This window comes from Notolabrus celidotus, chromosome 22 (genome assembly GCF_009762535.1).
Source record: "Notolabrus celidotus isolate fNotCel1 chromosome 22, fNotCel1.pri, whole genome shotgun sequence".
Taxonomy (NCBI): Eukaryota; Metazoa; Chordata; class Actinopteri; order Labriformes; family Labridae; genus Notolabrus; species Notolabrus celidotus.
Window position 1 is genome coordinate 5,081,036 of NC_048293.1, and position 26,007 is coordinate 5,107,042.

The following is a 26,007-nucleotide window of genomic DNA, read 5'->3' on the forward strand; positions in this document are numbered from 1 at the left end:
GAGGAATAATGAGAGGCATATAAAGAGGAGATTGTGAGAAGTTAAGAGGGTTAGATAATGAGAGGGAGAGAATCAGGGGGATAAGAGAGAGAGAGAAAGAGAGAGAGAGAGAGAGAGAGAGAGAGAGAGTAGGAGAAAATGTAGATCTAGGTCAGAGAGGCAAAGCAGTCAACAAACAAGTGGAGGAAGGGATGAACAGGCCTGTGTGCTACAAAGCTCCTTTTTCTAAATGGCAGAACCAAAGAAGAAAATTACAAAAAAACAAAAATCAGCATGACACCTCATTTAAATTAGTTAAAGGTTTAAGGGAATACACTTGCTTTCTTGCTAAGTGTTTGACTATAAGATTTATACAACTATCAGGGACCAGTTCTAAATCTGGAGCTGGGGCTGAGTAGCTTAGCCTAGCTAAACTAAAAAGTAGAAACAGAGGTAAAACAGCAAGCTAGCTTACTTCTATGGGGTTCAAAAAGGTAATAAACACGTGTAAAGCGCTCTGATACAGATGGTGTCGCTCTTTTTGGTTGACTTTTTTTAAGTATTCACAAATTACATTTTTAGTATAAACAAAGTTAGCCTACATGCTAGCCTAAAATTTAAACTACTTATCTGAATTTTGCGTAGTTTTATTGTAACTGTAGTTCATATGCAAACACAGAAAAACACGTATCTACTGGAAAGGCTACTAAACAATAACATTAATGCCACTCTGAGAGTTTGGAGCCATAGTCAAGAAGCTTAGCCTAGCTTAACCAAAAAAATTTGAAACAGAGGAAAAACAGCAAGCTAGCTTAACCTGCATGTGGTCAAAAAAGGGCTAAAAAGATGGATAAAACTCACTAATAAGGATGTTGTAGACTATTTTCATGTTGAACTTTGTTGAAATGTAAAAGAACACTTGAAGGGTGTAGTTAGCACACATTTTAACCTACCGTCTCTCAAAAGACATGGACTAATATGAAGTAGTTTTGTGAAGTTTTGCTTCTGTAAAGATACCACACCAAAGAAACATCAGAAATATTGGTCAGGCTGCTAAACAGCAACATTTATTCCACTCTTAGAATCTAGCGCAAGAGTTGAGGAGCTCAGTCCAGCTAACCCCAGAAAAGAAGCAAAGGGAAAGTAGCTAGCTAGCTTTAGGCTGTGGTGGTTTAAAGTTTAAAAAGACAAAAACAAAAAGTTGTAAAGTTCCTCTTCTAGTAACCTGGAGTAGCCTACATGTTAGCTTAATGTCTCTTGAAAGACAAAAACAGATGTAGTTTTGAATTGCTGTATTATAGCTATGAGGTTCATTGGCAACTGCAAGGAAACATTTAATGGTTGGTTAGACTATTAACCTGTTTTTAGTTTGAATAATTAAACTTACCAGGTGCTTTGAGCGTGAACATTTAAAACTAGCTGATTGATTACCCCAGCTTCAGTCTGAGCTAGGCTAACTGTCTCTTTGCTACAACTCAAACTTTACTCACAGATGTAGGAGAAGTTTTATTTTTTTACTCCTTTAACTCTCAGCAAGAAAGTGAATATGTTTTTCACCTACATTTCAAACTTCTACTTCTCTGTGTCAAATTTGTATTTACTTACTGGATGAAACAGTGTAAATGACCCTGACAAGGTCCCATAGCTTTGAATTAAGTCCTTGAAATGGCTTGTTTTTTCAGGATTGATTGAATTCAGTCAACATAATAAAAACAAAAAACAGCAAATACTCAGATTGAAGAAGCTGGAATCAGCTTTCTTATCATTTGAACCTGATATAACCTGCAGTTAAGGATTAAACGAATTGATCAGTGGTTTCATTTGTCAGTGCCAATCGTTATTTTATTACAGTGGCTCACATTGTCTTCTTAACTGCTTTGGAAACATTATTTTATATGACATTCATACAGCCAAGATCCACCCTCATCCTATCTTTAAATTTGCAAATAATTGAACTGAGGACAAAGAAAGAGCGAGAGATGAAGACGAATAGACACTGCTAATTCCTTTCTGTTGCACCTTTCACACTTGGTCATTTAATAAGGCGTGATGACATTCCTGCTCTAGTAGGGGAGGAGAGATGAAGGTTGTCAGGTGGCTCAGAGTAATGAATCTTTATCCAGCGCTGATAGTGTCCACGGATCTTTTTGACACATCCCCTCTCTCATTCTATGACTCCCTCGATCATTCTCCGTCTCTCTCTCTTTATATCCCTCTGTGTGCACATGTGTGGGTGTTTGCGAGGGTTCGTCTGTCTGTGTGAGCAGCTGAGAAAGGAGATCTCTTTGTATTTCATATGTGTGTCTGTAAGCGTATGTGTGAGTTTCTGGTTTGTAAGTGGCTGTAATTCCTTTGTTGGTCTCCAACAAAGCAAGTCCTTGTGCTTGTGGAATTGGGGCAGTCTGATCCTAATGAGAAATCCCTGTTCAATCTTTCCAGCTCTTTCACTTTCATAGAATCTGGACTGTGTGTGTGTGCGTGAAGGAGTGAGAGAGAGAGGGGAAAAAAGAGCCTGATCACAGTATTCAACCATCCGCTGCTGCTTAGTTTGCTGGATTGAAACACAATGAGTTATCATATTAAAAACCTCACTTTCTTTATACTCACGGCTTAGATTTCCCCTCATACAAGGACCTCAGCTGGTGTTAACATGATATTAGTCATGTTGCGGGAACCAACCACGTGTATACACAGAGTTGTTCATACTTGGAGCTCTGAGAACACAAGGACTTCCTCAATTAAAAGTTGATTGTGGTAAATTTTGAAGCACAACATGCAGAAAAAGGAGTTTGTTTACAAAATGATTGCGAATGAACATGACTTATTACATTCATGGTTTAACTGATTGAATCAGTCTTGATTTTGAAATTCCCTGAGATCTCATGACTAAAATCATCACATTTATGCCCTATTACAGCCATGTTCATTCATTTACACACTGGCCAGTTCTACTACTTTTAAAACATGAGTGTATAGGAAATGGAAAGCTATTGAGCTGCCTTCACTGCAGTTAAGAACTGTAGCCTATATATCGAATAACTTCCTACTTACAAGCTATTCATCAAGTTTAATGAGTTTTAGTGGGCCTTTGAGTACAATTGATCTTTTGAAACTACATAAAAAAGGAATGTGAAGAGCTGATGATGAGTTACGACCGCTGGCATGAAGCAGAGACTGTTCTTTTACAGAAAAATCATGAAACCACTAAGTTTAGCCGTATTATGCTGCTGCTGTTGTTATTGTAGCATATCCTGTTTTAGCGTCAGCGCACACTACCCGAGCACCCCTTCAATTACAGCCCTCAGGAGGCACTTCAAAGCCTGACCATTAATGCCATCTGGTTTACAAGAACTCCACCAGGAAAACAGTCCGGCTTTTGTTTTTTTGAGTTGATGTGTGTCTATCTTTGTGGATACATTTGTTTGTTTTTAGCACTGCCACTAAGCTGTTCTGCTCTGACTGTGACATGCTAATCAGTTGAGTCCAGGCAGGTGGCAGCAGTAGCCGTAAGTGTTTCAAACATCTCTAGCCCCGTTAGCTTCATTAGCTACTCACAACCACAGATGCTCCGTTGAAAACAAACCACTTGGGCTGTCCATTCGCCCCCAAGCTTCCAATCTCTCACTTCTTCGCCTCCCAGCTCCCTCAGGCAGCTTCTTAGCCTCAATATTACACAACGCTGCCAAGTCTGTGTCTTTCCCTCTTGTTCCTTTCTTGTCTGGTACATCTTAGCCTGTCAGCCACTTTTTTTGTCCTCTTTTTACCATTGTCTGTGCTGGACTGATGCCTAAATGAAAAGTAAAATCACAGTAGCATATGTCAGGATAACATGTTGACCAATAGGTGTAATGTGAGTCCTTTTAATGTGAGTTTTTGACTTGAATTTGGTCAAAAACGACGTATTTTCTGTACCTCTCTGTTGTCAATGTCCTCAAGTATGATTTAAGATACAGAAAAAGATGTCAGTTTGGTGCCTGAAACTAGAGATTTTTCAGCTTTTTGGCCCCTGATTTTGATTTACATCATTTACTGGACTTGCCTGTCTTTGTATCTTGGATCCACCAATGCCGCAGTTGAGTACAGTGGATCAGTCTCAACCTGACTGAAGCATCGTTCCACAGCCTCTTGTAGAGTGCTTGTCATTGCCTTGATTCCTTGGTCAGTGGTTGGGAAAGAACGCATTTCAGGGTCGTCGGTGCAGAGATCACATCAGCTATACTCAGAGTCTCCGCACTCAACCCATGCCAGCTCTTCAAGGGAGATAAAACCTTGGCTGCCTTCTCCATCAGTGCCCACTGGTTTGCTGTCGTTGAAGCTGGAAGTGTTTTGTTGCATGTTTAGTTCTTAGATGTCATATCACATTGGTAGTATTGAACGCAAAACTTGGACTGTTTTTTCTTTCTAGTTTGAAACATTCCCACACTGCTGACATTTTAACCACAGGGTTGCTAATGCTATGTAACCTGTGCATTTGTGGTCGGACAAAAATGATGCTAATTTTATCACAGCTGATTTAAATAATCAGAGTTAGATAATCTGCGTGATTGCCAATCCCGGATAAGTGAAAAAATGTCCAGATTAGCTGTGATCTGATAGTTGAGATTGGGATCAGGACATCCCAACAAGGGCTGCATCTCACTCAGCTGGAAGTGAAGCTTCCAGCAAAGCGTCTGCCCCCTGGTGGCTGGCTGCAGTACAGGTCAAAAACTCTGTCTCCCCCATTCATTTCAATGGGGCTGCAGTCAAACTTTAAAAATGAATGCATGTGGTACGAATGTTTCTCACATCAGTATGCTGTGGTGATATGTTGTTATTATTTGACTGTTTTGTGTTCAAGGCCTCTTTTTTTCTGAAAAGTTTCTTTTTCTTTTTCGTTAGTTATTAGAGTTTAAAAAGCGGGGTTTTACTTCGGGGTTTGCTTTTATTGACAGCTGCCGTAGAGGGAAACTTCGTAGGATTTTGTGACGCTACGCTGAAGGGCGGAGCTCGTTACTGTGCCGATAACAGAAATTACCGTGGCAACCACAGAAATTCTGTGGCTGCACAATGGCTGCGCCCTAGAGCGGGGTTTTTTGGCTTCAGAACCGTACAACGGGAGGAGGCGGAGCAACGCTGTCTATTTTTTATTAAAGTCTATGATCCCAACCTGTAACTAAGCTAATACCTAAAACCACTTACTTGCTAACAACCACCATTAAATGTGGAAAAAGTTTGAAAAGAGCTTCGTCTTTATTCATCAATAAGGACTTGGCTAGCTAGCTTAAAATAGCTTAGCTCATTGTGTGTACCGTTCAAATTGAAAGTTATAGATCAGATGACAACCAGTAAGTCTGATCATGAACATGATGGGAAGCTTAGAGGCTTTAGCTGCATCAGAAAACATGAGCTACATGTTTACAAAGAGCTGTTAAGCAGTTAGGAGAGTGACACTGCAGTTTTCTTTTGGATCATATCTCTGTGTACAAGTTATTTTTAAAAAGTCAGCGTTGACATAGATCCAATCCCATTCTCTACACTCACGGACTCACAGACTCAAAGTTACAAGGTAAAGGAGTGACCAATAAGGGATGTCCCATGGTAAAATAATCAAATCTATGTAGTGTTGTTTCAAGGCAAGCTGTGATGTCACCAAAGTGTGCCCAGTTCCTCATTTTTATACCATCTTAATCCCTTTTGGACTCATCTATTCAGACACTGGAGGCCTAATGTGTTGTCATTCTTGATAGGTCATGTTTACCACAGTCTTTGAATGCAGCGTTAATGACTGAATGTGACAGACATCAAACTTTGCACATACTGCATCGTCTAACTTTTAAGGGACACTGACAGTTATGTTGTGTTTACATCTCCTCGTGTCATTGACAGTCCCTCTCCTTTCCTCCTCTCACCAGGGTCGCCATGTTAAGACCGGGCAGCTGGCAGCCATCAAGGTCATGGATGTCACAGGGGTAAGACACACTCGTACACATACACACACATGCCCTTTCACACTCGTGCGCATACCCACGCACAGCAAATCATCTCGAGTGATTATACCACCGCCGACCGTGTCATCTAATTATGAGCGATGAGTCAGAGCCAGCGCTTGTGTGTGTGTGTGTGTGTGTGTGTGTGTGTGTGTGTGTGTGTGTGTGTGTGTGTGTGAACGTATGAGTGTGATGTGGCAGAGAGGAAATGAGGACAGGCCTATTGCCATGGTAATATTAGCTAGAGGTACTAGGACAGCAGTGTGGTCTCAGGCGTGTCTGTAAAGCAGGAGGGAATCTCAGCTATATTTAGAGATCCTCTCACCGAACGCCTCGCTGTTAGCGCTCAGCTGCCAGCAAAACAATGGAGCACTGCAGAGATGAAGCATCAGAGGAGTATGAATGAATGAGCCAAAGAATAGTATGAATGAATGAATAAGGAATTAAACAAAGGCAGGTGTATGTGAGGATGCAGCCGATAGTCAGAGCAGTGAATACAGAGAGAAGTATGAGTGACTGAATAAATCTGCCTAAACACAATGCAAATAAGATTGTCATAATTAATGATTGAAAATTAAATGAAGGGCAAAATTGCTCGCTAAATGAGCCGCTACTGTACAAAACCAGCTCACTAAAACAAGTGTTTTTATTTCCATGGCTGATGAACGCTAAATTAAAGTAATTAAGGCATAATTCTCTGACATTGTGCATAATTAATAAGAAATTACAGTTTAAAGTAATCCAACTGCTGCCATAACAACTCATTTCAAACACTGGCTTTTGGCTGTGTGTCAGTAACCCCCTCTCAAATGAGTGCAATTAAAAAATAATGCTGTTATTGTGGGGTATTTAGAGCCCAGCTGTTTGCATTGTATCACCACTTGGCTCAACATAAATGGATGCTGAATGTAAATACATCATCTTTATCCCTTCTGCTCAATCACTGTCCCATAAAGAGGGTTAGAGAGGTCACAAGTAGTGCTCATTTGTTTGTTTTTTTTCTCTTCTTGTGTGTGTGTGTTTGTGTTCCAGGATGAGGAAGAGGAGATCAAAGCTGAAATCAACATGTTGAAAAAGTACAGCCACCACCGCAACATCGCCACCTACTACGGAGCGTTCGTCAAGAAAAACCCTCCCGGCATAGACGACCAGCTCTGGGTACGGCATAATTGCTCAGTGTGTTTGTGCATGCTTTTGTCAGCACTTCTGCAGCCTCTCTGTGTGTGTGTGTGTGTGTGTGTGTGTGTGTGTGTGTGTGTGTGTGTGTGTGTGTGTGTGTGTGTGTGTGTGTGTGTGTGTGTGTGTGTGTGTGTGTGTGTGTGTGTGTGTGTGTGTGTGTAATGGAGTGTAACACGAAGAGAAAATAGCTGCAGAAAAAAGTGGCGTTCCATTTTTCACTGTTATACTTGTGTGAAAGAAGCGAGTGTGTGGTTACATTGAGGTTTGTGTGCATTGAAATATATACTCAACGAGAGTGTGTGAAAGATATAAAGTACAAGAATGAGCGTGTGGCTGGCTGGCTGCTGCAATAAATCATGGGCTAACGTGATCTAAGGGAGCTCTCTGCTCTCTGATCTGGTTGCATTCATCACACAACAACAGGAGGACTCATACAAACGTATGCATGCACACAAAGAAGACGGATCTACTGCATGCATAATTTCCCTTTTCCCAGTAGTGCTTATTTTATGTGTTTTTTTATGTATATGTGCATGCTCTGACGTGTGTCCCCTTCTGTCCGTGAGTGTTCTTTTGTCTTTGCGTGTCTGAGAACATGTGCACAGCCAGGATCAGAGAGGGTTTTCGGGTATTACTTGCCAGCTTCCTCTCTCGTTCTGTAATCCAGAGCGATGATGAGAGGAGCTTGAAGCAGAGCCAGAAACTGACCAGCTGAACTTTTGCCCACATATCTCTGCGGATGTAATGCCAGGGATGGATGAAATGAGGGTCAGAGAGGAGAGGGGAGATGAAGGAGTGAGGCAGCTCAGGATGGAGAGAGGAGGGAGATGGACAGAATGGAAACTTTGTGTTTGGGTCAAGAGGCAGATTTGATGCATTCGTGTGATCCTGTGACCCCGTCGGGTCGGTTTATGATGAAGTTTTGAGCGTCTGTGTGTTTGTGGAGAGTGGACAGATAAACAGTCTGCAACATAACTGTATGTGTCTGGTATCCCTAAGTAAGGGATAATGTATAGTTAGAAGGTAGTTATGGGAAATAGAATCTTGTCAGGGTGAGACAAGACCCCGACGTGAAGCAGGATTTAAATTTCTATGCAGCAAGCTGTAACTTAACTTAAAGTTGCACTCACCTGCTCCGCTGCCGAAACTAGGATTTCACCCTCTTTGATGTGATTTGACATGACGTGTGATCAGTTTGCCTCTGGCTTTGCTCATGTCAGGGAAAGTTAATAACTGTTGTCAAGGGGTTTTGACCAATAAGAATCAAGCATCTTACACACAGGAAGATCAGTAAGAGAGCCATATGTATTAATTACACTACTGCATAAATGTTGTTATCTTAAGTTGAGGAATGCTGGACGTCATGTCATGTCTTCCATCTTTTCACACACAGTTTGTAACACATAAACAAGTTTTCCTCCCCATGCTGATGTCTCTCTCATGATCCTTGTGTGTTTGTAGCTGGTGATGGAGTTCTGTGGAGCCGGCTCAGTCACAGACCTGATCAAGAACACCAAGGGCAACTCTCTGAAAGAAGAGTGGACCGCTTACATCTGCAGAGAGATTCTCAGGGTGAGTGATCACTCAGCCGAGTGAGATCTTTGACTGTGGAGTCATTTCTACAATTTTCACCCGTCATGTTCGAGTAAACGTCATGGTTTGTGAACGTTGGAGAAACACAGTCAGAAGAAAAACCTTACCAAAGATCTTTCTGTGTGCTGTGTTGGGATTTGTACTTGCTGTTAACAAGAACGGTCCTATTTTCAAGGCAAAATGCTGATGATTAAGCATGATGTATGGAAAGACTCGTTCTGTGATGTTGGACAGTTTAGGCATGACTAACTGTATGAGATATCATAAATAGTTCTTATAATGAGACCAGTGTGCTTTCTTTTGTACCTTGACGTGGTGGTCACTCCCATACATCAGAGGGTAAAGAGAACGCATCCAAAGAACATTGATAATGCACTGCATAAGTACTCCTTAAAGCCACACATACATACATTAGGAAAACACACTGGTCTTGCTACAATAACTGTTAGTCAGACCAAATTAACCTCTTTGGACTTGTACGAAACATCTGACTCATAATTTGTTATTCCTAATGCAACTTTACTTTTTGTTCATTCATTTAAGTTCATTTGACAATTCTTGGTTAAAGTTAGGTCCTTCAAAAAAAGTTAAAAGAAGTGCCACGAGTCTTTTAGAGAATCAGATAATCAAGCCTTACAAACAGAGCTGTATCAAAATTTAACTTCCACTACGTTTTGTTCCCTAATAACCGCCCATCTCTATTATTTTATTCGATTTCCTCTAAATGACTTCCCTGTCCGTACACTGGTTTAATATGGTTCAACCCAACCAACCAACAAAGCATATATTACAACAAAACACAACAAATCCACATTATTTTACGATCCAGCGTGATTCTCTTGATTACAGCATCGACAACAAACAAGGATTAAATGAGAAAGCCTCAGCCCCGGGGTTAACAAATGCAGTAACTCTCCGCTCAGGAAAAAGTTCACTCTCAGAGCAATGGAAAATTGAGTTTCTGTCAACTATGAAATAATGAGTTAATCTATTTGTAATTTTGTTCAGTGTTTAAATCAGTGTGCAGTGTGAGCTAACAGCTTCATAGTGAAGTACAAGAGCTCTGAATAACCCTGTTTTAATTGAAAATGAATGAACGCCTCAGCTATCTGCTATAACAGTTGGAAGTGGTGTGAAGTGCTTTTCAAAAACAGATGACTCGCTTTTTAAAAATGTCAAAATGTTTCAAAGAACATTTTTTCAATTACTAGCTGTAGGTATCATCAATCAACTGAAGTTGGGTGGCTTTGACTAAGTCAAAATGACAATACTCATTAGAGGTATCTTAAAAATGTAACTTTATTAAAAATGTGTATTATAAAGATTTTTTTTATGAAAACAGAGTTATCTGTTTTTGCAAATGAACTCTTAAAATGCATTTTAAGTTTTTTTTGTAATATCATATATATCCCTGGAAAAACAATTTTAAACTTCAAAATTCTTACACCATAAAAATAAGTTTTTTTCATTACAAAATCTTCCCCCTTTTTTGAAGTGACAAAAAGTTGTGCTCTTTGAAATATTATTGAATTCTGGTCATTTGATCAGCCTTCCTTTAAAGGTGACATATCACGCTTTTTTCATCAATATATATTGGTCTAAGAGGTCCCCAAAACAAGTCTTTAAAGTTTATGCTCAAAAAAACACTTTGAAATCAGATTTTGGCATGCCTGAAGAACCCTCTTCTTCAGTCCTCCTCAGAACACTCTGTTTTCTCTCTGACCACGCCCCCTCAGGAAGTGGATGTGCCCTTGGCTCTCCAGCACGTTGATCTAATGTTTACATGTTGGCTGAATATACACGGCTGCTCACAGATAGCGTTACTTCAACCCTCTGAATCTGATCCAGAATCTGATCCTCACGGAGAGGCGCCTGCAGCAGGACCTTTCTGAAGGATTGGTCACAGATTTAGTGTTTCTTGTTGTTTTATTTATCAGTATGTAGACGTGTGTCTTGGTACACAGCTACGAACATGTAGCTATGTGGCTATGCTAACTAGCGCTAGCACTTATCCATGATAAATAAAAATCATCCACTAGATCTTCAAATCTGCAGACGTGGGGAGTAAAACCGACCTCTGCCAGAAAGGCAGCAGGACCTTTTCTGAAGGATTGGTCACAGATTTAGTGTTTCTTGTTGTTTTATTTGTCAGTATGTAGACGTGTGTCTTGGTACACAGCTACAGCTACGACATGTAGCTATGTAGCTATGCTAACTAGCGCTAGCACTTATCCATGAAAAATAAAAATCATCCACTAGATCTTCAAATCTGCAGACGTGGGGAGTAAAACTGACCTCTGTGTTTATTAAGACAGCCTACAACTAGCATGCCTCCCTCCTAAGCTCCTTGTTAGCACACATTTGTGCAGGGAATGAAAAACAGAGGGGGGATTCAGTATTATTTTATACAGTCTATGGGCTGAACAAGCTCCGAGCTCTGACTCCGTGACAGACCGGATATTGTTGTTACGTAACAAAAACACAGAAGTCTGAAACGGCTCGTTTCACACACATTTACAGAAAGGTGTAGAAATTAGAACAGGGGCAGAATGGATTTTTTTCATTCTCGGGGGGTTTGTAGACATGCCAGGGACACATATTTCAGGTAGAGAACCATTAAAAAGTCCATTTTGCATGATATGTCACCTTTAAAGCTCCAGTAAGGAACTTTCTGTTTGTGTCGATTCTGGCGCCCCCTTGTGGAGATCTTGATTTTGTCCCTTACGCTTACAAGTAAAAAAATCTAACCATGCTGTCTTCTAACTGCAAAATGTATCACTCACTGTGAATATTAGCTCTAGAAAAATTTAGATATGGCCATTCTGCATGCTAACACCTACCCCCACCTCGCAGACGTCACAGGCATTAAAAATCAATATATAGAAATAGTCATTCTTTACCTTGATAGTCTTGTTTGCTTTTTTAGGTCATAGAAAGGCATCACTGTTACTCTCAATCAGTTCCTTAAACAGTCAAAACCCCCTCACAGGAGCTTTAACTCACCTTTACTGTCTTGATTTCACAACTTCTCTCAGAGTTCATCAGTATTTCAGTGATGTCACATACCTGTTTTTTGATAACTATCACCAGGTGTTTGTTTCCAAAGAAATTTTAAGCCATGAACTCAACCTTCTTGGGAACTCATTCTCCCATGTCTTATCTCCACTATCTGTTGTTATGTATGTTTTTCTGTGCTGAGGGTTAAAGCCTCAAACAGTGAGCAACAATATCACTGCATCTTGTCCGTTAGACGCAGTGCTGCTCTGAACAGAGGGAACAAAGCTTTCTTTCATCCACTTTTATTTTACCCCTCTCCCGTCTTATTGCGTGCGGCACTGATTTAGTCGTCCTTGGTTTCTTTCTATGAGCTCCTGTCCCTCTAGATTTTTATCTCTTCCTCTCCTTTTGTCTCAGGTCTTTTCTTTTGTCTATTTTATCCCTCTCCTGTCTATTCTTTTTAACATTTTTATCATCTGAGCTGTCTCACAGTTCTCTGTGCTTTACTTAATCTATCATTTGCTTTGGAGAATGGCTGACTATAAAAAGACTAATATAAGTTTTAAAAGAAAAGTACTTGGTACATCACAGAGGTTTTTCTTGAATTTAATGCACCAAAAGTCTCACATGTATGTGAATGAAATTATGTAAGCAAGAAGGAGCATTTCATACATACATTGCCAAATTATTTGTTATTGATTGGAGACTTGTGATATCACTAACATCATAATTCCAACCATTATTTGTTTTTGTGTATTGAGCAGTTAATCTCCCTCTATCCATCTTTCCAACTCCATCATGGTCGAGGCAGACAGCTGTTTAACATGAGCCTGGTTCTGCTCAAGGTTTCTGCCTGTTAAAGGAAGTTTGTCCTTGTCGCTGTAACTTGCTAAATGCTGCAAAGTGCTCTGCTCATGGTGGATTAAGATGAGATAAGACAGAGTCCTGTCTGTAAGAGGGGACTGGATCTTATCCCGTCTTTATGTTGGGCCTTTGTTAATAATATAACATAAGTACAGCCTCGACCTGCTATGTTTGTAAAGCGTCTTGTGATAACATTTGTTGTGATTTGGCGCCATATAAATAAAGACTGATTGATTTATTGATGAAATATATCTTTCACAACATAATAAAACATTAAGGGGCAGGCTTTTTTTTGCCAGAAATAAAAAAAGAAAAGTGGACTCCAGCTGGTTTGTTTTGATCCAAAAATGACATGACTTCTGCTACATTGACTGCTTTGCCAACTAAAATAACTTCCAAGTCTTATGATGGATTTGATCTGATCTGATTTGATTTGATTGTTTTGTCATGCATAAATAATAAGCCCTGCCCAAAGCAGGATTATAAAACAATATTATTTGGAAAAAGAGGCCAGAAAAAACAAAGTCGACACACAAGATAACAAGCACAACTTGAGAGATTAATCTGACATTTCTCCCTCACTCTGGCACCAAAAGTAGCCAACTTATACATTTTAGTTTTTGTCCACAGCTCCTGCAGAGGGAGGTCAGTGGTCAAGGTCAGTTTAGTTGTAGCAACCGTGGGGCTTCCTACCTCACCCAGGGGACCTCAGCTCTCTTTCTGATAGCGATGATGATAATAGTAATCATGACTACGATCATCACTGCAGTTGCGTTCCTTCACCGTATGCTTCTGTCTCTGTCTGCAGGGTCTGACTCATCTCCACCAGCACAAAGTCATCCACAGAGACATCAAGGGACAGAACGTCCTGCTGACGGAGAACGCAGAGGTCAAACTAGGTCAGTCTGACATCTAACCCCAGCTTGACAAAACAGCAGTAAGATTGGGCGGGCAGGAAGAGGTCTAAAGTTTCAGATGGCTCAACAGAGGTGTGTTTGTGTTTAAGTGTGTGAGAGGCTTTTTTTTTCTTCTTTTATGCTGAATACCAGCCGACTCATCTCTCTGTGGCTCTGCTGCTGCTCACACCGCAGAGTGCTGAAGAAGGAAATCTCCCTCTCTTGCGTTCGCTCTCCTGCTAAAGCCCAGTGAGGAGGGGATTAAAGAGTGTGTGTGTGTGTATGTGTGTGTTTGTTTGTTAATCACGCACGATACTGCAGGTTGGGTATTTTTTCCCATTTAGAGTCCATTATGAAGTCCAGTGAAGCCTACAAAGCATGCAGTGAAACATAAGATTCAAGTCTACTGCAGATAAAATCCTGAATTATTTTTGCTTATGTGTGTGTGTGTGTGTGTGTATTCTCTCTGCAGTGGACTTTGGTGTTTCAGCCCAGTTGGACAAAACAGTAAGCAGGAGGAACACGTTTATTGGGACGCCATATTGGATGGCGCCGGAGGTTATTGCCTGTGATGAGAACCCGGAAGCCACATACGACTTCAAGGTGCTTCTGCAACCTCCAGTTCAAATTAAGTGTGCCTGTTGTGTTTCTTGAGTATTGATACACTGTGTTTTTATCATTACAGAGTGATTTATGGTCACTGGGAATCACGGCAATAGAGATGGCAGAAGGAGCACCACGTATGTACCTCTGCAGCACTAATTCACACATATCCTGGCTTGAAATGTGACATTTGAAAATTAAAGATGCTAAATAAGGAAATGGTGCAGTAGTATACCAATCTCTGAGTGGGATAACTGTCTTGTACAAGAATGCAAGACCTAAGTAGATTAAGTCGAATAAGCTAATTGATGGTTATTAGTATTGACAACATTATTGATCATGTAAGGGCTAATTCCAGCTAGCTTTGACTTCATTTCATGATAATGTTTGGCACAGTTTGGAACATTCACTCTAACTCTGCCATGTTTGTTACCTAATTTCTGACTCTTTAGCTCTGTGCGACATGCATCCAATGAGAGCCCTCTTCCTCATCCCGCGTAACCCTGCCCCCAGACTCAAGTCAAAGAAATGGTGAGTTTGTGCTATCAAGCAGCTGTGTGTTTTTTTGCAGATCCTAATTTGCAGATTTGCTTAAAACAGGACAGTCGGTCTAGATATACTCTTAATTACAGCAGATTGTAAATGTGTTTTTGGTGAATGAATGTGTGTGTGTGTGATTTTAGGTCAAAGAAGTTCCAGTCATTCATAGAGAACTGTCTGGTGAAGAGCCACGACAAGAGACCCAGCACAGACCAGCTCCTCAAACACCCATTCATCAGGGACCTGCCCAATGAAAGGCAGGTCCGCATCCAGCTGAAGGACCACATCGATCGCACCAAGAAGAAGAGGGGAGAGAGAGGTGAGGACAAGCATGTTCTACATGTGCACATATTGAGTCAAACCCATAAGTACATTTATTTAGATTGACACACATGGTGGACAAAGCATTGAATGAGTTCAGCTTGGAGAAAGAAGCATGCAGAAGGAAGACAGTTACAGAAGAGTTCAGTAGAGGGATAGGTAGCTAGATAACAAAATACATGGCTGGATAGAGAACAAGATAGCAAGATAAATGCTAAATGGCTGGATAGAAAGAAAGGTAGCAAGATGGCTAGACAGTTAGCAAAGTAGCGACATAAATGGCTAGACAGATAGCAAACTAGATAGATAAATACAATTTAATGGCTGGATAGGTAGAATGGAATAAAATAGAATGGGCCTCATTCACTAATAAGTGCGTAGAAATGTTCTTACTGTGCGCATAAATTAAGTGCTTACGCAAAATCACCGTCGGATTCATGACAGGTGCGTACCAGCCAATTTTGTTCTCACCACCTTGCTTATATTAGAGTTTTGGGACTCACAAATTAAGTCATAAGCCAGGCCATATCTCACGTATAAACAACAACATTTTAGCATAAACAGGATAGAGACTTAAGCTAAATATAACATAAAATATGCTCACCAACTAGCCTAAATCGACAAAAATAGTAGCTAACCGTGAAAGAAAAACCCTTGAGAATAGAAAATGTGATGAGTTTTCTGCCTTTCTTTTTGCCAGATGGCCAAATGACAGTCATCTGGCTTTTTTCTTTTACTGAAAGTAGTTTAAATATGTCATGCATTTAGTTAAAAGAGTATGTGTTTACATTTTCAGAGAAAGTTGGTTTTCATCTTTTGTGCGTAAGCATTGGAAGTTCTATTTTTGTTTGCAGTGTAAGAACAAATTCAAGTAAGAATATATTGATGAATCCCAGATTTGTGCTTCAAACGTTTGTACGCACGGTTTAAGCACGTATTTGTGCATATGCACTGTTAGTGAATGATGCCCAATGTACTTTATTAATCCCCCAAGGGAAATTCATGTGTCTGGCAGAAAAAATTATAAAAAATCACATAAAACAAGTAATTCAGGTGTCTGTCAGCTCATCTATTGGCAAAATAGCTAGATAACTGGCTGTATAGAAAGCTATGTAGCAAGATAATGGCCATATCAATCGCGAGACAGCTAAATTAATGACTGGATAGATAGCAGATACGCTTGAAAAATGGCTGGGAAGATAGCAAGACAAGTTGCAAGATAGTTAGCAAGATAGCTAGATACATGGCTTGATAAATGGCTAAATAGATAGCAAAATAGCTAGATAAGTGGTTTATAAGATAGCTAGATAGATGACTAGACTGTTAGCAAGATAGCTTGTTGAGGCTAGATAAATGGGTACATAGATGCAATATAGCCAGATAGATAGATAGATAGATAGATAGATAGATAGATAGATAGATAGATAGATAGATAGATAGATAGATAGATAGATAGATAGATAGATAGATAGATAGATAGATAAATGAATTACAAGCTAGCTAGCCAGCTTCTAATTTACTGTGGAGAAATAAGATCTTTTTAGCAGTAATAACATTAAATTAGAATAAAAGGATGAAAATAAAAAAATGAGGGCACAAATACATACATAGCAACGATAATGATGGTGCTGTAAATCACAATATTTCTTTCAAATACAAGGCAGTAAAAGTCACTCCTTAAACCTACAGGAAAACACAATCTCAGTTAGAGTTATGATCTTTCAGTTGTATCTCTTGTCTTGTTATTTTGGCAATTTGAGTCACTCATAGAAATGACAGATTCTACCACGAATAACTCCATAAAAAGAGTTATAAAAACAGAATTTTATTTGATGAAATTCTGAAGTGTTGCAACTGTATTGTTCTTCTGGTCCACCCATGACATGCAGGTGGTGGCTGAAGTGCTTGAACACGTAAATACCCACATACACACAACAACTCACACTACCTTCACCCTCATTGCACAGAAAAGTCTGCATGAGTTAAATGTAAAACACACATGCACTTTAAGGTTGACAAGGATGCAAATGCTCACATGTATGCCTTTGTCCTCGGATGATATCTTCAGTGAGTCAGGAAATATAAGTGATAGACCACATTTTGAAACCACAGCCACAGACACGCACGCACGCACGCACACAAATTCAGGCTGAGTGATAGACTGACACTTGCGCACGGCTACTGCGTCAGTAAGAACCACGTTAACCGCTTCAAGAAACAACACACTCTGGGGCTGCTGTCCCGATGATGTATAGAAATGTCTTGTCATTGTAGACACACTGTGTCTTTCTCCAGATGTCACTCTGTCACACTCAGAGGACAGGTCTGTGTGAATGTTTCTCTGAAAGAGCAGGGGCCTCTTCTTCAACCGTTATGCTTTAAGAAGACAGTTGAAAGAGCTTGGAGCTAATGTTCTCCACCTCGCTACACACAGTAAAATGACAATTTATACTCTTATTCAAAGAGGCTAAAAGAGGGTGCCTTGAAGGAGTGAGGATCAGGGAATGCCAAAATCGTGAGCGGTTTAGAAATGAACAGGAGGAGCTCAAGTGAAAATGAAAAATGGGAAGAGGAATGGATTTGGTCTTTGGTTATTGCCTTTCTTGCCTTTTTTTTTGTAATTATTTCTGTTGCTTTAACTATTTAAACTTTTTCTCTCTCCTCCCTCTCCATCAGATGAGACAGAGTACGAGTACAGTGGCAGTGAAGAGGAGGATGAAGAAAGAGACATGGGTGAACCAAGGTCAGCGTCTCCTCTGTATTTTAACACAAACACAATGTTTTACTTCTCTTAAACACTTCTAACATCTTTTTTTACTAACTGGTCCATTTCCAGCTCCATCATCAACATCCCAGGAGAGTCGACCCTGAGGCGGGACTTCCTGCGCCTCCAGCTGGCCAATAAGGAGCGCTCGGAAGCGCAGCGGCGGCAGCAGCTGGAGCAGCAGCAGAACGAGGAGCACAAGCGCTTACTGTTAGCCGAGAGACAAAAACGCATAGAGGAGCAGAAGGAGCAGAGGAGGCGACTAGAGGAGGTAAACTGGAGAAGATCGAGAAGAGATATCAATTATAACCTTTGACAAAATGCATTTTCTTGTAGACTGGACAAACAACGGACATAACTCCATTGATGTCACACCAAGTTTGTGAACCACCTTTTTGGAGTTTCAAGTTCACCATTTCAGTTGCCTTTATGTTGCAGTAGAGTTGGCCTTTCTAATACTATGCTTAGCAGGGATTAATATGCTCTTGGAGTCAGCCCCAAGTGGCTATTCAAGGAAGTGCAGTTTGTGACACTTGTGTTGGCCTCACTTCTCAGCCTCAGAGACTGCTCCATATTTAATCTCCGGCAGCTTATAGAAAAAACACATACCTCAGTAGACAGATTTTACATGGATTGACCAAATTTGACCTTGTAGATTATAACACATAGGATAATTCAGATTTTAGAATCCCCCGTTATTAATTCAGCTGCTTTAATTTAAATCTCACACCAATGGGACCCCCTCACTTGCTCTGAAAGGCCCATTTGAAAGCGTAAGTTTTACCCTTTCTGTCATATATTGGAGGGGCCGATACAGAGACAGAACCCCACAGTATTCCCCTAGTGTCCCTCTCTTAGTTCCAGTGAACAGGCTTATAGAAGGAAATCCTTAACCCATAATCTGTGTGCTCTGTCTGAGTTCCCATCAGGGTCGGCTTCCCAACGCACGGCTGAGCACCATGACTCAACTAAACTACAATGACCCTGCAGCACAGGGCCCAGTGTGTGTCTGTGTGCCTCGCATGTGGGATTCTGCAAGTGTGAATGCATGTGTTTGTGCAGTGAGGCTCATTTGTTTCACACAAAAACACATGATAAGCACAATTAAGGTTGATGCAGAAACATATAATTGGCTTGTATGAATAAGTAAAACAAACTTTTAAAATCATGAAAAAACTCAATATTTATATCAAAATAGTATTCATAAAAAGGGTGATATTTTAGTATAAATAGATTTTAAGGCCATTTGATTAGATAATTATGTAATTTTAATAGCAAACCAGATAAAATGTAAAAGAAAAGGGTACAAAAAATCTGCTGCAGTAATACCTGTGTCTTGTGTAAATGTATGGCTATAATTCTGTCCATTTTAACAGAAGAATCGAAGTCAGGGCCCACTGTGGGGGTTTTGAAATGTAGTAGGAATAATCACACACAAAGAAACCATGATCAAATGTGTTCACATATCAAAGTTTCAGCGTTTGTGTGACAATCTCTGCTGAGACACGGTCTCTTAATTTGCGTGAAAACAGATAAACCCTTTTTGTTCAGCGATCCTGAATCGTCTTGTGCCTCTGTTCTCCTGACAGCAGCAGCAGCGAGAGCGAGAGCTGAGGAAGCAGCACGAGAGGGAACAGAGGAGGCGCTACGAGGAAATGGAGCAGCTCCGCAGAGAGGAGGAGAGGAGGCACGCAGAGAGAGAACAGGTTCATGCACTTACTGTTGTATCATATTAACACACACTCAGCCAGACATTATGGTGCCACAGAAGTTAGTCACATCATGACAACTCAAGTCCGGATTCCCAAATTTGCCCTAAAACTTTTCTGTTGTTTTCTGTTTCTTTTATCTTTCTTTGTCTTTCTGAGTCACTCTGATTTTACTCCCTTAAATGACCTCAGGGGTGTGTATTTTTTCTCGTTGGGATTTCAGCTTCAGACCCGCAGAACTCTGACATTTTTGATCTGATGATGCATCATTTTTCTGTGCTCACAGTTTCATCCCAATTTGTTGGTCATGTTCTTCCTCCCAGTGGCTCCATCTTGCATTAAAAAGGCTGAAACATTATCTGCTATTTTCTCTTTCTTCATGTTGCTCTATAGTAGCCTTAAGCAGACATGGATTCATACATTTTATTTTCTCTGTTTTCCAGTGATGAGTTTATTTCTGTTGTTTTTTCAAGATCACAACCTTCAAGTTACGATCATCTGATGTGAAGCTGAGATCTTGAGAGAACAACTTGAAGTCGAAATCTTGGGAAAACAACTGAAATGAACTTGTCATTGGAAAACATAAGAAAGATTGATGCGTGTCCACTTAGGGCTTCTGTAGTTAACTATATGTCAGTCAGGACCACACTCGTCAAGATTATTAATTATTTGCATGCAATAATTTATATTTGGTGGTAAGGCTCTGTACTGGGAGCTCCCTGCCCTTCCACGTGCCTATGTGGAATGCCAAAGCTTGAGGTGGGGAGAGCACACCTCCCCTCTCTTCCATGTACATACATGAAAAGCCAAGGCAGGTGGAGCAGCAGCAAAGATCGGCTGGGGTACAGAACAGAGCAGGCATCAGAGACAATACATACAGTATGACACTGGGAAAATCAGACACGTGGAATGCCAAAGCTTGAGGTGGGGAGAGCACATCTCCCCTCTCTTTCATGTACAGACATGAAAAGCCAAGGCATGTAGAGCAGCAGCAAAGACCAGCTGGGGTACAGAACAGAGCAGGCATCAGTGACAATACATATGACACTGTTAAAATCAGAAACAGCAGAAAAAGAGGTGCTGTGGCTGAGGTGGGTTGAAAAGCGGTTTGCAGGGGGAGCACCAAGAGTAGGCAGGCTATGGCAGCTGAAATAGAAAGCCAGTTTTGCTATTTGACAATTGGATACGTAGATGTAATCAGCTGAGCTACAGCTGATAGAGGCTGGCGTTAAGAGCAGCTGATGTTCTGTAGGCCAAGCTTGACTTTGACTTACAATAACTGACATTGTGCTCCATGCCTCCTGGGCATTTCTTGGCACGTTCCAAAATCTGTGGCTCTTCCAGCCACCAGCGACGTCATTTGATGTATTATAGTTGGTGGCGCAAAAAATCCTAAAGCTATTATGTCATACATTTGCAGCCATTGCCTCCTCTTCTATTGAAAACTGACTTTGGAACTGTGAAACAAACAACAAAAAATGGCATCCCAAAATATGAATGCTGGGGATGCTAGTAAGCCCTTAGCTTGGCTGGGGCAGTGGCTGCTCAGGCTCAATGTATCCTGGTACATGGAGGCGCTGCTGGCACTGCTACACATGCAGCAGATCTCAGCTCTCTCAGTCAGCGTAGAAGGAACTGATGAAATGCTCCGAACCAATAAAGAGTTATTATACACTAACAAGTCTGCCACAGTATATTAGTTTAAATTGGTGGTACAATAAGAGTTAAATGCCTTTCCAGCTTTCACAAATGTATACTCCTACACAGGAAAACTAATTCTGTTCAAGCATGCTATAACTTGTTCTTGGTTGTATCTCTCCTTATACCAGTACATCTCTGTGGCTTTGAACAGTTCTTTCCCTTGTCCTCATTTTGAACTTACTCTGTTTACTGTCTTTCCTGGTCTGTCTTTATCTCTGTCTCTCTCCTCCTACACTATTCAACTGTTCCAGATAGATATGTTTGAAGCTATCTTTTCTCTGTTTACGTCATTTTTCCTTGGTAACACATTACAAATGTTGAAGAACGTGGCCTTCTTTGTCTTCTGATTCCCATCTATCCTCTGTACAGCCAACTCAGGAGATTAACTTCTGTATTTCTCTTTCTACCTCTGTCTTTTATCTCTCTGTCGCTGTTTGGATGTTCAGATTTCCTGATTTTGATCTTAGCCTATTTCTATCTTCTTGTGCCGACATGCTGCTCAGGAGTATATCCGTAGACAGCTGGAAGAAGAACAGAGGCAGTTAGAGATCCTCCAGCAGCAGCTACTACAGGAACAGGCATTACTGCTGGTAACCATAGAGCTACTACTGCTCCCCATCTGTGCTGTGTGGTCCCCCATCCCCACTGCATGCGCCCAAGTGGCACCCATGTTGCACAAAGGCACTGACTGTGCAGAATTCCACAGTCTGACTCTGTAAACCTGTAAGCTACGGATTGGCGTAAAACATGAAGTGGAAACAGTGAATTGCCTTATCTCTAATGTTTGTGTGGAATTTATTCACATCACTGATTGCATGTACAGTAGCATTAAGTCGGCTGGATCTCAAAAGGCTCCCCAGAGGGTGTGGAAAACGGTTTTGTCAGCCTTGATCATGCTGGCCCCCACAAAGTGAGGACATCCAAGAGAAATAGGACGTTGTTATTCTCTGCAGAGGGCTTCTCTCGTTGCCCCAGTCTCGTCTAGGGCGACAGCTCTGTGTATTATTTGTGAAAAGATGTCTTTTACATTTTATCAGCTGAGTCCTGCATCCTATCTGAAGGGAAATTTGTTCAAGGGGGGAAAGAGAAAGTGCTGGAGAAGCTTTTGAGATCCATTTTAAGTGGTCTGAAAAATGGCCTCCCTGTCCTCCATTTTTTTCACCTCCTACCCTCCCAGTATCAACAATGTGTGTTCATATACAGCATTCCAGTTGTCAATATTGTGTCCATCAGTTCTGTGACAGCATATCACAAATCAGTCAAACGAAACTGTCCTGTCTCTAACCGTTGCCCTCTCTTCAATACCCTGTCCTTGTCTTTTCGCCCCCAGGAGTATAAGCGCAAACAGGTAGAAGAGCAGCGGCAGGCGGAGCGGCTACAGAGGCAGCTCCAGCAGGAGAGAGCCTACCTGGTGTCTCTACAGCAGCAGCAGCGGGAGGGAAGTCAAGCTGAGAAGAAACAGCTTTACCATTACAAGGATATCATCAATCCTAATGACAAGCCTGCCTGGGCTAAAGAGGTAAGTAACAACATGTGTGGTTTACAAATACAAGCATGCAGTGAGTGAATACATTGAGAGTAGATCGCCAAGTATATGTATGTTTCCAAGATGATCCCTGTATTGATTTGGACCTGACTCCTGTTACATTAAACACACCAAGTGGCCTTCTTGTATTGTTCACATCTTGTTCAACAGGTCCCACTAAAAACAGCGTTCCTGTGAAGAGGGTTAGAGTGATGGAAGTGGGGAGACCTCACTTTTTTAACCTGAAGATATTCGAGAATTAACCATAGACTGTATATAAGAAGTGGATGTAGCCACAGTAACATAAAAGAAGTAACGCCTGCAAGCTGGTTCACACAGGCAACTATAGCTGCACTGGTTTTTCAGGTTTGCCATCTGTCGTTCTCACCATACAAACGTGTCCTTCTAATTTAGGTGATCTGTTTAAGCTGCAAGATTTCCAGTCTTTGCCTTTGCTGCTCTGCACCAGTGCTGCGCTTAAACATTCAGACCTAGCACCTCCCCCAGCATCCACCTGCAGGTTCATACTGTAGGGGGTTTCTCCATTGCTGCATGTAAAATCAATCAGCAATGTTATGCTGCTGAATTAAAGTTTTGAGCAATACAATGTGAGTAGTGAGGAGTTTTTTTAAGCGAAAAGTGCCATTCAAAAGCAAAATGTTGGTATTTTCCATCATGGCGGCAGCAGGAAGCATAACTACATAGTGCTGAAAGGGACAAAATTGCATGGGTCTACACAAAAACCCAACACATTAGGTTGGGACTTTAATCGCATTGTAATTAATGTGTTAACGCTGACAGTCCTAATTGCTACGTCTCTATCCAAGTTGATAAATCAGCAATCGTTGAGGTTATGAACAAACAGAAGTAATTTTACCCTCTGGTTTTATAAACTTGGACCAATTTAACAACCACTGAAGTCGCCCTCTGCTGGTCAAACATTAGACTGCAGATGTAAGGCACTTCAGTAATGGCTAATCTTTTGTTAGCAAAGGCTACATCCACTTCCTTTACACAGTCTATGGAATGAACACTGTTTTGATGTTTGCTTTGTGTGTGTTTGTGTTGTTGCTCACCCTCCTCTGACTCTGACCCCTAGGTCCCGAAGCAGCAGCAGCATGGTCAGGGTAACCCACCCCGCCCTCAGCTACGACATCATCAGTCATTCTGTCAACCAGCTTCATCCACTGGCTTTCACGGCCAACCCAGAGCTCAAGCACCTAGGCGAACCCCGTCTCACGCTGCCCAGCTCCTCTCCAACAACCTACCCCAAATCCGCATTTCATTAGACCAAGCCGAACCCCTAGATCCAGGGTTGAAGCAGGAGATAAGCCAGCAGGTCAGGGAATTTAGGGCTCAGAGACTCAGTCGTAGGAGCTGCAGCCCAGGGTCCATTCAGGAGCAAAACCAGGACGCTGGCCAAGGGCCTAGTAGGGGGCCTAGTAAGATTCATAAAGAGCTTTCTAGTCCAGGGCAAGTCAGTCAGTCCAATCAAGTACCAAACCCTTATTCTCCCAGTAATCAGAAAGAGAGGCCAAGAGACAGGCCTCTCTCTGCCCCCAGTCAGGGAGCCATCCATGGGCTAATGTCTCCAGACCCTCATCCTAAAGCCCTTCAAGCTCATCCTCAGTCCCCAGGACAGGTCCAGAAACTTCAGTCTGGACCTTTCCCTGTTACCAACCCTGTGGTCAAACTGGTTAGTGCTCGTCCTCGTGCCAGGTCGAACTCGCCTTGCCGTAGAATAGATGTAGATGTAGAACCAGAGTATCAGGGATGGTGGCAGAAAGGGATGAGGCCAGTTGTCAGCCACGAGAGCTTAATGGTGCCCTCGGACTGGGAGGTCTCAGCGTTTAACTCAACTGACCCCCTTTCCAAATCTTTCCCTGATAATGCTCTCTTCGCCGCCCGACAAAGACACTCTTACTCACCTGCCTCCAACTGTGGCAATCTTCTTCGAGTCCCTGATACCCAATTACCTTTCCCTGCTTCTGAAGGAGGTAGAAGAGGAGAGGGATGGAAGCAGGAAGTACTAGGTGGTTGCTCCTCTACTTTTGAGCTTAGTGCTTCTGCCCCAGCAGACATACTCAGACAGAACATGGGCAGACCAATGAGTAGTCGCTCCTCTGACTGTTTGGTATCAAGTGCTCCAACGACTGCACTTGCTTGGTTGGGTCTCTCTCCTTGCACCTCCCCCCAAACCTCACCGAACCACTCCCCCTCTTCCTCAAGGTTATCCATAAATTCCATATCCCCTCCATTCTCTCCTATGGGCTTTGTGTCCAATGTAGCCCCACTATCACCCACACCTACACACACCCAGTTCCTCAGGCCGATCAACACCTCCTATAGCCCTTTTATATCACCTGCCTCTACCCCTAAGTGCTCCCCATTTAACTCTCCCTTTGGATCCCAGAACGAGGTCTGGATCAGATCTGTTCAGTGCTAACGCTTATCCAAAGAACACACATAGAACAACACACACACACACACACACACACACACACACACACACACACACACACACACACACACACACACACACACACACACACAAACTAACATTTTTGTACTTCCATATTTGAGACTGAATACAACATTCCTCAACTACAAATCCTCCCCTTTACAATAACAACTACATAATAACTCCAGCCTATTTGTTGTAGCTTGGGTTGCCCTTGGTACTGGTTGACACCATCATTAACATGTTGGTGCACACAGTTTACTTGTAGCACTTCATTTTAATGTCTACATGGGGTTTTGTCAACCTGAAAAGTGCTTTGATTTTCATAAGAAACAAGAACAGTCAAATTGTTGCAGTACAAAAACAGGGCTCACATTTGATTATAAATCAATGTTATCCTTTGTATTAAACAAAAATCTTATCTTAAGCTCAACTGAACTTACTCAAGACACTCAAGACTTTTAGAGAAATGAAAGTGTTTACACTGTAGAGACAAGGGTACAATTGGGTACAATTTCAATTGTATTACTTCCAATTCGCTTGCTGTACTTATTGATTCTTGAGTATAATTCCATAATTGTTTTAGGGTCAAAAAAACTACAACAAACAAATATTTGAAGAGAACTAAAACATGCATCTGTAATTCTGAATTAAGAAAAATTGGTTTCAAGATGTTACTGGTTCTTGATAACCAAGATAAAGTATCTGGGACTTTCTTGTTTCCAAAAAAGACCCGTCTCTGGAGTTAGTACTCCAAAAGTATTGATTTAAATTGCTTTGGGCCCTGCAGCGCTTATTATTTATGTTTGGTAGAGTGCAGGTTTGTCTTTGTACAAGTCGATTAATCAGCCTAATTTTAACAGTTCTTTAGGCCTACGAGGAAAAACAGTAACTCTATGCTAGAGCAAA

The 26,007-nt window shown here is 41.3% G+C and overlaps 1 protein-coding gene across 5 annotated transcripts in view; it reads left to right on the top strand.

The window, feature by feature from the left end:
• Positions 1-26,007, top strand: part of tnika (TRAF2 and NCK interacting kinase a) — an 89,561-nt gene that overhangs the window by 41,596 nt on the left and 21,958 nt on the right. For 2 of the 5 annotated variants that reach the window (XM_034674758.1, XM_034674760.1), the window contains exons 3-15: positions 5,871-5,927; positions 6,978-7,103; positions 8,586-8,696; positions 13,387-13,477; positions 13,947-14,077; positions 14,160-14,214; positions 14,530-14,608; positions 14,761-14,936; positions 17,615-17,681; positions 17,775-17,973; positions 19,292-19,408; positions 22,443-22,631; positions 23,737-24,333. In XM_034674758.1, the coding sequence (XP_034530649.1) occupies positions 5,871-5,927; positions 6,978-7,103; positions 8,586-8,696; positions 13,387-13,477; positions 13,947-14,077; positions 14,160-14,214; positions 14,530-14,608; positions 14,761-14,936; positions 17,615-17,681; positions 17,775-17,973; positions 19,292-19,408; positions 22,443-22,631; positions 23,737-24,333 (1,995 nt within the window). The remainder of the gene's footprint in view (positions 1-5,870; positions 5,928-6,977; positions 7,104-8,585; positions 8,697-13,386; positions 13,478-13,946; positions 14,078-14,159; positions 14,215-14,529; positions 14,609-14,760; positions 14,937-17,614; positions 17,682-17,774; positions 17,974-19,291; positions 19,409-22,442; positions 22,632-23,736; positions 24,334-26,007) is intronic. The other 3 variants (XM_034674761.1, XM_034674759.1, XM_034674762.1) reach the window with 3 other exon arrangements.